The sequence below is a fragment of the Manis pentadactyla genome, chromosome 6, assembly GCF_030020395.1.
Source record: "Manis pentadactyla isolate mManPen7 chromosome 6, mManPen7.hap1, whole genome shotgun sequence".
NCBI classification, from domain to species: Eukaryota; Metazoa; Chordata; class Mammalia; order Pholidota; family Manidae; genus Manis; species Manis pentadactyla.
The window spans coordinates 49,293,801-49,307,879 of record NC_080024.1 but is presented as its reverse complement, the minus strand read 5'-3'; the positions used below and the strand labels follow the sequence as shown (position 1 = coordinate 49,307,879).

General features: G+C 35.7%; 1 protein-coding gene across 2 annotated transcripts in view; it reads left to right on the top strand.

Annotated features, from left to right (window-relative positions):
* Positions 1 to 14,079, top strand: part of PLCL1 (phospholipase C like 1 (inactive)) — a 331,823-nt gene that overhangs the window by 240,058 nt on the left and 77,686 nt on the right. For both annotated transcript variants that reach the window (XM_036900516.2, XM_036900517.2), the window contains exon 2: positions 10,804 to 13,278. In XM_036900516.2, the coding sequence (XP_036756411.2) occupies positions 10,804 to 13,278 (2,475 nt within the window). The remainder of the gene's footprint in view (positions 1 to 10,803; positions 13,279 to 14,079) is intronic.

Sequence of the window (14,079 nt, the reverse complement as noted above, 5' to 3'; positions counted from 1 at the left end):
AGTAACTTCTATCAGTAAGGTAGTTTGCACTTTGAGTATTATTATCTCAAATAAAAACTATCCTCATATAGTTTCTTTTTCATTTTTCTAAATTAAGAAAATAACTTGTTTCCAGTTTGCTCACAGAGCCTTCACTGGATATCAGTTGGTTGAGCGGGGGGGGCGGGGGGCATTCACCCTAAAGGAGTCTTTGTGCTGAGAATATGCATTCTCTGGGATCTGCCATCTGTTGCATATGGACAAATGCTGATGTTCAGTTAATCAGAGATAATACAATAAGGGTTAAAGGTTAAAGTATTAGATGGTTCTAACTCATTCTGGAAGTTATAGATAAAACTTGAAACCTTTAATCAGATTCATCTTGATGCTCAAATCAAGTTGGTTATTTGAGTCAAAGGTTTTATATCTTTATGGTAACTACTCTTGAAGGCCGTATTCTATTATCACCATAAAAGAAAAAATATATTAAGGATTTATTTGCATATTGCATTGGGTCAAGAAAATTGAAATTCTATTTTGTATGTGGTTTAGGGATCTACGTTAGAGGAAGCTCAGAGATTTCTTCCAGGAATTTATTACAGAAGGAATAGTCAATTGAGAAGTCTAAAATAATTTAAATAAAAGTTAGAATCTATAAAGACTTAATATAAATGTAAGAAGTGGTCCATTTCTTAATCTATTGAATGGGACCAGACTTCTCAAGTCTAGAGAAAAATGGATTTAGACTATAAATATATTGTTTCTTAACTTTGAATGGAATTTTACTTTGATAAAATTGACATTTAATCTGCATGTCCCAAGTCATGCACATTTATAGAATTTTTTTTAAGTAAATTAATTATTTTTAAATCTCCTGTAAGATTTTTTTCTTGATGAGAGACCTACATGTGTCTGTTACTACATAGTACAATGGCACTGATTTCATCTCTAAGACATACCAGTTATATGCCTTATATATACCCTAATTGGAATTTATAAATGATGTATATAATCTGAAATCTTGTCCTTACCAAATATTGCACAGAAAATTATGAATTTCTGGAAGTTGACCATTTTTCAAGTTCTATTTGAAAATTCAAATTTTATAAAGCCATGCTCTAAAGCAAGGCTGATTATGTCTTTTATTCCCACTTAAGTTAATGTAACTGAATTATTTTCTTTTTTTACATTGAGATGTAATTGACATATAATGTATTAGTTTTACGTGCACACATAATGTTTTGATGTATGTATTTATTGTGAAATGATTACCAGAACAAATTTAGTTAACATCATCCATCACCACACAGTTATGTTTTTCCTTGTAATGAAAACTTTAAAGATCTACTCTCCTAGCAACTTTCAAATTCTCAGTGATTTTCTTATTTTTATAAATAAGAAACTGGGTCCAATAACATCCCATGAGAACACATGGTATCCAAATACATTGGGTATTTCCTTTTTAGTTTTAAATATACTTTATCCAAATTTTGATGACTCGAGAATAAATTTAAATTCCAAAGTGACCAAAATCAATGTAAATAATATGTTAGTGTCTCCCATTTGAGGATAAATATTACCATTAAAAATTGAAAAGTCATAATGAAGAGAACTATTCTGTGAATTGGCCATTTATCACACCAAGAAAATGGAGAATTTCATCAGGAACATTTGTGAAATGAACTCTATTTAATAATGTTCTAGTCCTGTTGGTATTTTAATTTTTCAGATAAAGTAATTTAAGTAAATATACATTAGTTAGAATGAAAAAAAATAAGATTATGCATAGATTTGAAGGCCTAATTATTTATCAATATCTGATGGATGCCCTAATTAAACATCAAATTATATTCTTATACCTATGAAATGATTAGGGCATTACATTTAACCTCTTCAATAATACACTGAAAGAGATGCATTAGATGTAGGTATTAAAAGTATGCATTTACATATTCTTCATTATAGACTTTCTTTCTGTAGGGACCATGACAAGCTGCTTTCCATAAAGAGCACCTCTGATTAATCATCACACCAGGAACAACAAAGTCGGTGCTGGCATTATTTCAGCCAGGATTCCTGGGCCCTGCTGTGCAGTGAGTCTCATGAGAAAGGGCAGAACCGTATCAGTCTCCAGACCCACTTGGTTCTTGGCACCTCTGCTGAGAGTTGTACAGACTACTGATGAATTTTAAATGCAGTGCTTTGAGTGTGAGGTGGACATCTGTCTTAAATGAGCAGGATTGACAGCAGCATGGCTCTCCTCAGAGGCCCCTGAATAATTGTCAGATGACCTTTATTGGTGTCTACCTCATTTGGTTCATACTGATGCTGCTACGGCACAGTACTGTCATCTATTCTCCAGGGACTTAATGATAAGCAAACCTATGTATTGCATGCAGCAGCGGGGTTTGTTGAAAAGTTCATGTTTTTGACTAGAAAATGTGAGTCTTAATGTACCTTGCAACTGTATACAAAGTAGTGGCTAAATTATGAATCTGTTGAAAATCCAGTACTATTCTGGTTATAATCTTTCCAGTCTGACAATTAGCAGCTAGTACTATGAAGGCATGGCAACAGGCCAACGGTGTGACTAAACATGCTGATGCCATCTTCTGCATTCTGTCAGCCAACCCTTACAAGTCATATTGTTAGTGGCAAGACCTTTCTACCACATCCAGGAATACTGGAGCCCCATGCAGAGCTGTGTAATTTAAGATTTTTTTCTCCATGACATAAAATGATCATGACTCCATGTGGCTCCATGTGGAAGTCACATTTTTCTTCTTAAATGAGAATGCTTTGAAAATTGTATTCTTGAGACCATATTTATCGATTTTGAACATTTTAGTGCTTAGTTTCTTTCTTGTCTGGTTTTAAGGATCTCAATAAAGCCCCTAGTGTTAAAGATAGATTGTACTTTTTAAACAATATTGCCTCATGAGCTCTTGTGTCCCTTTATGGTCTTGGTTTTCAAACATCCTTAATGATAATTAAAGCTGTTTTATGTATTTAGAAGCATTCCTTGTATGCTTTGCTTTAACCATTAAATCTAATGATTTTTGTCATTATTTTACTCATAACCTCATCATTATAAAAACCTGTACATTAAATGAGTGATGGGGAGAAAGCATTTATACTAGGCAACATTAGATACTAAGAACCCACCCTAAAGTAGACTCTTTCTATACTCTATCCCCATTTTTGTCTATAGAACATAATTACTTTTGCCTTCAAGTCAGGAGTGTCATTTAAGAGATGTCATTTTAGAGAATATTTAGAGAGTCACTGGTTTCCTATAATTCAATTAATTTCCAATCCCTGCTACAGCTATATACATATTGGAGTAGATTTCCTAAAGGAGATGGCTTTAGTACATTTTAGTAAATAGATCACCCTTTATAAATGAAGAATAAAACTTAATTTGGTAAGAGAGATGTGCATGCTTACACATAACATTGCCTATAATTAATTCTGATGAATTATAAAATGATATAGAGAATGAATGTTTTCTTTAAGGATAATAAAATAGCTATTCATCTTCTTAACAACTAGACCTAGGAGTCAACAGGGAGAACCAACCAGTGGTTCATAGAGCTTGCATCAGGCCTTAGCCAATTCTCAGCAGTGAAATCAGGACCATGACCCCTATTGTACCATACAGTGACATTAGGTGGGTCATATGGTGTTGATCATAAGTAAGATGTATCACCTGTTTGTGACTTTGCATTGTGTAATTTAAGATTATAGTGAGAAAATTGGAAATTTTCACATGGAATTAATGCTATAATTGTACAGTTGCAACTTCTCCATCACCTGAAATGTCAAAGCAACAGATGTGGTGAGGATACCAACTCCCCACCTTCTTGAGTTTTGTGTGAAGAACTAGGCCTTGTGTGTGTGTGGAGGTTTCTCTAGACTGCATAACTGCCAAACATTGATGTGGATTTGGGTATGGTCCTGATGGACAGGATACATTAGATACATGTAATGTATCCAAGTACATACATTAGCCTTGAGCCATCGCCAATTCCAATCAATAAAGCCAGTATTTTTGAGGATAGTTTTCTCCTAGAGTATCATTATTGGCCTCCCTGTTGATCAGTCTCCCTTGGAGTCACTCTACCCCTCTTATTATACTGCAGTCATCCTGGACTCCTTTCCCACATCTGTGCTTATGGCTTCTTTCCTGGAGCCCTTTTCTCTCAACTCCTCCAGCTGCAGTTGGCTCTCACCCCATCACTCTCCTCACCATCTCGAAGGCAACATAAGACATTCTCTGGTCAAGGTTACCAGCAAACATCTTATCAGCTGAATCCAATTAGTCATCTTAACATCATTTTCCAGCATGTGCTCCTGCAAGGCTCTTCCTTGGATTCTGTGAGAGCTCATGCTCCTGGTTCTCTTACCCCTCAGCCTTTTTATTATGTCTTCTCCTCTGCCCTGCCTCTACCTTGATGGCCCATAGTTATCTAAAATACACCGTGGCCCAAAGTAAACTTAGTTCCCCTTCCCCTTCATGTCTCCTGGTATTCTGTATCTCAGTTAACAATATTTTCATTTACCTCTCATTCAAACTAGAAACCTAGGAGCCATTCTAAAATCAGTCAAGAACTTCTGATTTTACCTCCCATTCCTTGATACTTCCCATTTCTTTCTATCCCTCTTATTAGTAATCTACAGGCCATCTCCATCTCATCCCTTCAGTGCTGCAGTAGTCACCTACTATACTGTCTTCAGTTCTGTGCATATCAAATCCTTCTAGTGCACAACCAGAATGACCTATCTAAGGTCAAAGTCAGACCTTACCAGCTTCTTTAAAATTTTGTGCTATTTAAAAACAATGTGCTATTCAGCAGCATGGTGTGGGTACTTACTGTTGTTGAGAGAATGGAGGAATGAAGAATGGAGACCAAAGACTACTCAATATCCAAGATTGGGGTTCATTTAGATCTAGATTATATTGACCACAATCCTTTTAAGCTTTCATGTGTCAACCAAATCTTTTTGTTTCTGAATTTTGTTTGGAAGTTCTTAAAACCAGAATGAATATCATTAACATAGTGTTATAAGTTGTCTATAAGAACAAATAGGATCAATATAGTGATAAAACTTATATGCCTATATTTTTGTTTGTCTTGTAGTTATAATCTAATACATTCTTACGTGAAAATTATCTTAAGGGAACTCTTTAAAAGAAGTGTTCCCCACCTCTTTTAGTAAAAGAGAAAAATGAATGTCACTGTAGTGTCTCTGCATTTACATGGTTGGATTTCTGCATTATGAAACAGTTTCCTTCACAGCACAGTTTGACAACTGGTGTTTTGATTGCTATTCTTTAAGGTTCTGTAAATTTGTTCTGTTTTAACAAAGAATCATCTTAGGATTGTTTGCTTAAAAACAACTTTCCAAAAAAAAAAGAAAGAATATGTGATGATATAATTAGATGTTTAAACACTTGAGAGGTAGGGAAATATGGCTATGATGCTTCCCTTTCTCTTACATTTCTGTGCGATGCTTCCATAGGCTCTTTTTTTGTGGTTGAAATATATATTTACTGTTTTAGCCATTTTTAAGGGTACAGTTATGTGGCATCTTCACATTTTTGTGCTGATTTAGTTGTACCTTTTTCTGAAATTATTATATTGAAATAATGCAGTAGTTTGATTATTGCGACCCAAAGCAGAGCTTGGCTAGAATAAGCAGAGTTCTCTCAGGGGCTTATTGGTATGTTTAGAAGAAAAACGGTTTTGTGTGTTGACTTTTTGTTAAGAACTCCAGCATATCCTACTTTATTGGTCTCAGAGAGTGAATGTCAGTGGGAGCTTATGAAAGAGGTTTATTAGTTTAGTTTATTTGAACATTTTTTCAGTTTTTATCTAATAAAATATATTTAGGGGGCTATAAGTATATTTATATATTTATTTTACTGTTGCATAGGAGTCTTATTTAATTATGATTGGGTTCCTATTCCTAATCGTGGAAAAACAGCAGTGCTGTGGAAAAGAATGAAAATTAAAAAAAAAACCAAACACTTGGCTATTTTACCTCATACCTTGAAATTATTTCTAAGATTAGAAATCAACCCTTACTTCATGAGTTCAGATAGAAATTATCTCCAGGATATGAATGTATTAGAAACAATGCTTATAGGCAAATCAGTGTCTTATATTGTTATAATGAAAGAGTAAAAAATTTGTCTATTGCTCTACTAGTTTATGAGACTCTTCTCAATTCTGATGATTAAATCCTTTATATGAAGTGTTGATTAATTTAAAGACAATCACTCCAAAATATAATGTATTATCTATAAATGTTCAGAAACCATATAAACACAACTTATTTTTTTAAAATTTAACTTGTAAATCTGATCCTTTCTTGTGAAATGGTGATTTGGAAACTTAAACACAGAATGTTAGAAAATAGAAAGGATTGAGTTCAATGCCTGACTAATTCTCAGACCCCACTAGTGTAGGAAGCTAATCTTTAATACAGGCAACAGGGGCATACAATGTGCTATACATCCTAATAAATTTAAACTTTTTTAAAGCTGCTTTGCTGTAAGAGAAACTTTGGAGGGAATTGGTACCTTAGCTTCTTCCCTTCATTCCAAAGTAAGGAAGTTTAGCTTTGAAATAAACAGAAAGTCCTCATGCTTTATAATAATCTCTTTAGAATAATGACTTTAGGATCGCTGGAGTCAATTCAATCCTCTAGTGAGCTGGAAGCTTCCAAGAGCATCCCGGCACTGATAATGAAGTCTGGTTTCTCTCTGAAAGTACCTGTCTCCTCAATATACAGATAACTACAATGGATTTGCTTTCTCTGTTTTTTGTATATATCAACAGGAAGATCTATCATCAACACTTCAACGTTTATCAGTGGGGGATACACCCTGTGTATTTACCTCAACAGTTTTCCTTCCCCACTCCTAATCTGCCAAGATCTTCCTGAGGGATATACAGCTGTGGGTTGTAGGACTTGGCAAAGAGGCCACAACTGGTAGAGAAGCTCAGAAGGAGATTTGAAGTTGTCCATCCTCCCTGTCCACTCTTACACAATTTCCGTCTCCCCTCCTCCCAACATTGAAAGAACAGACCTAGAGAAATATCAGTCCTGAAACCTTTCAGCATATTTTGACAATAAATAATCTTGGCTCTACCTAACAGCAGACAAGTCAATTATTTATTCATTTGTGCTATGGCCAGTTTTTTGCTCATTTGGGAGCTTATAATAACTTTAGATTTTATCCTTTGTGAGATGACAACTAAGATTATATCCTTTTCACTAGTTCCAAGTTTTAAGGCATTTGGGATGTTTTATAGTCATGTAGGTATTGGAGATCAAAGCAAGAAGTAGGCATTATGGGGTAAGGAATTGTTTCATAGGCTAAATATAATACACTTATCTTTTTTTTAAATTTCAAAATCGATTTTATTGCAGCCAAAACAGTGGAATTAACTGTACATAATAAACTATTATATATATATATATATATATATATATATATACACACACATTTTAAGTTATAGGGAATAAAGTTTATTTTGGCAGATAGTGTTAAACAAAATTAAAGTTGCATACATTAGTAACATAACTCAACATCCTTAATTTGGTATAAGTGTGACAAATTTTCTTGCTTTCCTGTGTTCTGCTAAATTGCTATAACCTAAACTGCTAAAACCGCTATGCTGAAATTTAGCTTTACTGTTTTCGCTTATGCTCTGATTCCAAACAAAACTTTTCATAAGCTTCTTTTATCTCTGGGTCCATCTCATCATCAATATCATCCAAGTATGGATCACCAGCCCCTGATAAATCTGTTCCATTTTCTTCATAATCTGGAAAAAAGTCTTCTCTTTCAAGTAACTCTTGATATTTCTCTTGGTAATCTGGATCAGCTGCAGTGAAAGGAACACCATCGGAGGTATAAAATGTTGGTTCATTCATAAAATAGTTAGGATCATTTTCAGGTGTTGCTTCTCTATGTGTTGAGGTCGCATGGACTCTACCCCAGTTACTTGATTGGAGTTCTACAAGCTTCAAGAGCATGTTTCACATCTCTACTGCAATTTGCATCAAGGACAACATTTTCAATTCTCTGAATGATTTCTTCCATATCAGTCTTTCCTTTTTCCTTCCAATACATTCATCTTTTGAAGGCTTATCTTACTAGGAGAGAAAGTCTTGATTTAAGGAGAAAGCACCACAAAGAAGAGAGAGGCTTATGAGAGAAAGCTCTTGTGACAACAGTAGTTTTATTCTCATAAATAAAAAGTGGCTTCTGTCAAAAATGGGGTATTAGACTCTGAAGAGTGGTGTAAAAATCACACATAGGGTGCAGGAATTATATACATGCAGAGGGGAACACTAATTTGTCATTTAAAGTCTGTTAGGAACTACTATGGGTTTTATAACTCTGTTGACAATAATCCTATTTGGAACATGATCTGCTTATATAAAGATAATATTTAATGTGGAAGCTCCTATTAGCTTAAAAAACTAGTCAAGTGGTAGCTTTAAAAGCTGAGTCACAGTCTAATTCACTAACACAATGTGCAGTTTCCCTCTTTATTTTACTTGGTAGATTAATCCCATCTCACCAGTGCTATTAGGTGTCTGCCTTGATGGTGTGAAAAAATACACACAAACAACTGAAATTTCTGAGCATGTGGGTTGCATTGAATTTAAATGTGTTCTAAAAGCACATCTGCACATAAGCAGCCAAAGATTTATAGTTGTTTTTTAACTTAAGGATAAGAAAATCGACCACAATGGGATAATTTAAAATAACAGCTCTCTGGCAAAGCAGGAGCTATGTTCTTAAATGCCAGAGCACCAAGAGGCACCATTCTCTTCTGTATAGAATATTTTTTATTTATTCTGTAAATAAATTGGGTAATTTATTTCTTTGTCACTTGAAGATCAGATATATATTTGAGTTAATGAATTATCCACCAACATCCCATAACTAAAGCAAATTTTGTTTCCTTTTCACAGGCAAGATTTTAGTCAATTGAACAATAAATCATCCTGTCTTTTCCTGAATCACAGGATAAGGAGGCTCTTACTGGCAGGATCACAATTAAATGAAGCTGTGGAGGAGAGATTCTACTCGGTTTTAAAGAATGCCAGTGAAAGAGACAGCCTTGACTACTTTGGCTATACTTTTCCATGCTGAAAATAGTAATATCATGTGGCTGTTTTAGAAATATTTTCAGTTCATCACTGAAGATTTGTGTTAAATGATCAAAGGTCCAGAATGAATCAGCTTCTTAACAACACCCAACATCCTGGTTGTGTTACTGATGGTCCTACAGTGACCAGGAGTATGAAGAAATTTTCCTTTTCTGTCAAAAAGATGACCCTTACAAACACAGTTTACAAGAATATTCATGAGCATTTTCTCTTTTGAGCCCCACAATAACAGTATCATTATATATATAAGGATCATTAATTCCTATTTAAAAGCAGAAATTAAGATTCAAAGAGGCTAAGTGGCTTACCCAAGGTCAAATATCTAGTAAGTGGAATAATCACAATTTTGGACTAGGTACTTTTGCCCTAAGGAAAATTTCTTTTGCATTCTACACTTTGCTGCCTCTTTGATAGGCTTATAAAACCAGGCACTGTAAACATTAAGTTTGCTTTTGGGCAATTTGTTCCTGGGAGAATTATCTGAGTTGAAGATACAATTGAGAACATTATTAACGTGAGTTTTTGGTCTGAACGTGGAAAGAATAAAGAAATATCCAGTTTTTAAGTGGCATTAGTTAGATGTTCAGTGCAAATGAAGTGGGAGTGATAGACACAGTGATAGTCCAGGCCTAAGATGAAATTCATCACACTTCTTTCATTCAGAGGACTAGACCTGTAATTTAGGAAAGACAATAGGTAAGAGGGATGAGTAACATCCAAGAAGAAATAGCCACAAGAAATAATTAACCTGCTTAAGATACTCTGATCTGAAAAGATGAACTTTGATGTCCTGTTGGCACTGTTGCGGGAATGGGCTGAGGAGACCAGGATTCTATGAAACTAAGATACAAGGACATTTACAGCAATGGGTAAAAAAAGCAAGTGTTCCCTGTGAAATCTGAGGGCAAAGGCTTTGAAATTTAATTTACATTGGAAGAACCTTAAAAGTTGGTAGAGCCATTCACATTTCTGTTTGGTCTGAGCTGTGGCTGCTAATAGCATTATACTGAAAGACAGGTGTGAATTCTCATAATGTTCACTTCAGTTGTTTACCTTAGCTTTTAAATTTGCTCAGGTGAGTGTCCTTTGTCTATTGTTAGCTCCCAATCTGACTTTCAAGACACTTATGTTCTTCAAAATAGCTTGAGGAAAAAAAAGTGATTTTTAGTTAAACTATATTGTGAACCCTTTTTGATGTAACAGATATTGAGGGAAAAATCTTTTATTTGAACTAGTTTTATGTATAGAATGTAAACCATTGCAAAGTATAAATGAAGAAAACTTTTAAAAGAAATCCGGCCTTATTTCTTTCACACACAGGGACTTGAGCTAAGTTGCAGACGTTATTATGAAATCTGCTTTAATGAACAAGTAAGTGATTTATAGTTAATACTTGATCGTATTTCAAAGAACACAGCCACTTGAAACACACATTTTTTCTGAACCTAATAACATCAATCTTGTTGGAAATTTCTCTTTTCTGAAGCAGTAAAAAAGATATGTTTTAGGCTAGCTTCTTCTGAATAATCATAATATCTGAATAGAGTCTGAGGAGTTCATAGGGTGTTACTGAGTTTGTCTTTTTTTTTTTACAGGAAATCGATTCATTATTTTCAAATTATTTTGCAGGATCCTTCAAACCAAAAATGTGGTGGAAGAAAGAAGACCGTGTCTTTCAGCAGTATGCCATCGGAGAAGAAAATCAGCAGTGCCAGCGACTGCATCAGCTTTATGCAAGCTGGCTGTGAACTGAAGAAAGTCCGGCCAAATTCTCGCATTTACAACCGTTTTTTTACTCTGGACACAGACCTCCAGGCTCTTCGCTGGGAACCTTCCAAGAAAGACCTTGAGAAAGCTAAGCTTGATATATCTGCCATTAAAGAGATCCGGCTGGGGAAGAACACGGAAACATTCAGAAACAACGGCCTTGCTGACCAGATTTGTGAGGACTCTGCCTTTTCTGTACTCCATGGGGAGAACTATGAGTCTCTGGACCTAGTTGCCAACTCAGCAGATGTAGCAAACATCTGGGTGTCAGGGTTACGGTACCTGGTTTCTCGAAGTAAGCAACCTCTTGATTTTATGGAGGGCAAGCAGAATACACCCAGGCTCATGTGGCTGAAAACAGTGTTTGAAGCAGCAGATGTCGACGGCAACGGGGTTATGTTGGAACATACCTCTGTAGAGTTAATAAAACAACTCAATCCTACCCTGAAGGAATCTAAGATCAGGTTAAAGTTTAAAGAAATCCAGAAGAGCAAAGAAAAACTAACCACCCGAGTGACGGAGGAGGAATTTTGTGAAGCTTTTTGTGAACTTTGCACCAGGCCAGAAGTGTATTTCTTACTTGTACAGATATCTAAAAACAAAGAATATTTGGATGCCAATGATCTCATGCTCTTTTTAGAAGCTGAGCAAGGAGTTACCCATATCAGTGAGGATATGTGCTTAGATATTATTCGGAGATACGAGCTTTCCGAAGAGGGACGTCAAAAAGGGTTTCTCGCAATTGATGGCTTTACCCAGTATTTGTTGTCCCCAGAATGTGACATTTTTGATCCCGAGCAAAAAAAGGTTGCTCAAGATATGACCCAGCCATTATCTCACTACTACATCAATGCCTCTCACAACACCTATCTCATAGAAGACCAGTTCAGGGGGCCAGCTGATATTAACGGGTATGTTAGAGCTTTGAAAATGGGCTGTCGAAGCATTGAACTTGATGTAAGTGACGGTTCAGACAATGAACCAATTCTTTGCAATCGAAATAACATGACAATACATCTTTCCTTTCGAAGTGTCATAGAGGTAATAAATAAATTTGCCTTTGTTGCTTCTGAATACCCACTCATTCTTTGCTTGGGGAATCACTGCTCTCTACCACAGCAGAAGTTAATGGTTCAACAGATGAAAAAGGTCTTTGGCAGGAAACTCTATACTGAAGCACCTTTGCCATCAGAATCCTACCTCCCATCGCCAGAAAAGTTAAAAAGAATGATCATCGTAAAAGGAAAGAAATTGCCTTCTGACCCAGAAGTTTTGGAAGGAGAAGTAACAGATGAAGATGAAGAAGCTGAAATGTCTCGAAGGATGTCAGCAGATTACAATGGTGAACAGAAACAAATCTGGCTGTGTAGGGAGCTCTCTGACTTGGTATCTATCTGCAAATCTGTTCAGTACAGGGATTTTGAACTGTCTATGAAAAGCCAAAACTATTGGGAAATTTGTTCATTTAGTGAAACAGAAGCCAGCCGAATTGCAAATGAATACCCAGAGGATTTTGTAAATTATAATAAGAAGTTCTTATCAAGAATCTATCCAAGTGCCATGAGGATTGATTCCAGTAACTTGAATCCACAGGACTTTTGGAATTGTGGCTGTCAGATTGTGGCAATGAATTTCCAGACTCCAGGTCCAATGATGGACCTTCACACAGGCTGGTTTCTTCAAAATGGAGGCTGTGGTTATGTTCTAAGGCCATCTATCATGCGAGACGAAGTCTCTTACTTCAGCGCAAATACAAAGGGCATTGTACCTGGTGTGTCTCCTCTCGCTCTTCATATCAAGATCATCAGTGGTCAGAATTTCCCAAAGCCCAAGGGAGCTTGTGCCAAAGGGGATGTCATAGATCCCTATGTTTGTATAGAGATTCATGGAATTCCGGCGGACTGTTCAGAACAAAGAACTAAAACTGTACAACAAAACAGTGATAATCCAATTTTTGATGAAACTTTTGAGTTTCAAGTGAACCTACCTGAGTTGGCCATGATCCGTTTTGTGGTTCTGGATGATGACTACATTGGGGATGAGTTTATAGGGCAATATACGATACCGTTTGAGTGTTTGCAGCCCGGATATCGGCACGTTCCCCTGCGCTCCTTTGTGGGTGACGTCATGGAGCACGTTACCCTTTTTGTCCACATAGCAATAACTAACAGAAGTGGAGGAGGAAAGGCACAGAAGCGCAGCCTTTCCGTGAGAATGGGGAAGAAAGTTCGGGAATACACCATGCTCAGGAATATCGGTCTTAAAACCATAGATGACATCTTTAAAATAGCAGTTCATCCATTACGAGAAGCCATAGATATGAGAGAAAACATGCAGGTAGGAAAAACCCCATTCTCGCCTCCCTTCCCCTCCCCTACTTCTCCCTGTCCCTCTCTCTCCAGTGAACACTGTGTTCTGCTCATGACTTGATTCCTCAGAATGTTATCAGAAAGGCTGTGTAAACCCATGTACCACTGAATTGAGTACAGTATTGCCTGTGATAAAACAGATACATTTTATGTTTCTAACTATGAACAAATGCTATGTTACATTTGGCCTGAACTAAGCCAGTTAATGTAGTATCAATGTACTAAAATGCTTTATATATATCCAATTAGATATCTCTACTATATAACCAAATGAATATTTGGGAATGTATATATGAAACAATGTGAAAAAATAGAATATAAAATGTTATATATGTGTGTAATATATAAAATATTATATATATACCAACACATACTTACAAATATATATGAAAAATATTAGCAGTAATGAACATAAAAAGGAATTTGAAATCATATAAAACAAATGTAATGCCTACTAAATTGTTTTTTAGTTCTTTAAATGTCCAACAACAGCAATAATAAATCGCTCCCCACAAGAGCAAGCAAGACCAATCAAACACAATTCAGCACTTGAACTTGTTGAAAACTTCTTAGTCTTCTCTTAGAAATGTGGTTTAATCGAAAGAACATGGATTCTGGATTAAACTCTATCCCCATGTGATCTTGAGCACATTATTTCAGATCTCTCTGATCATCAGTTTTCTCTACATAGACTAAGAAAAATCCTACATCACAGGATTATTATGAGGATTAAATGACAGCATCTGTAAATTGCCCAGTCTTGGCATGC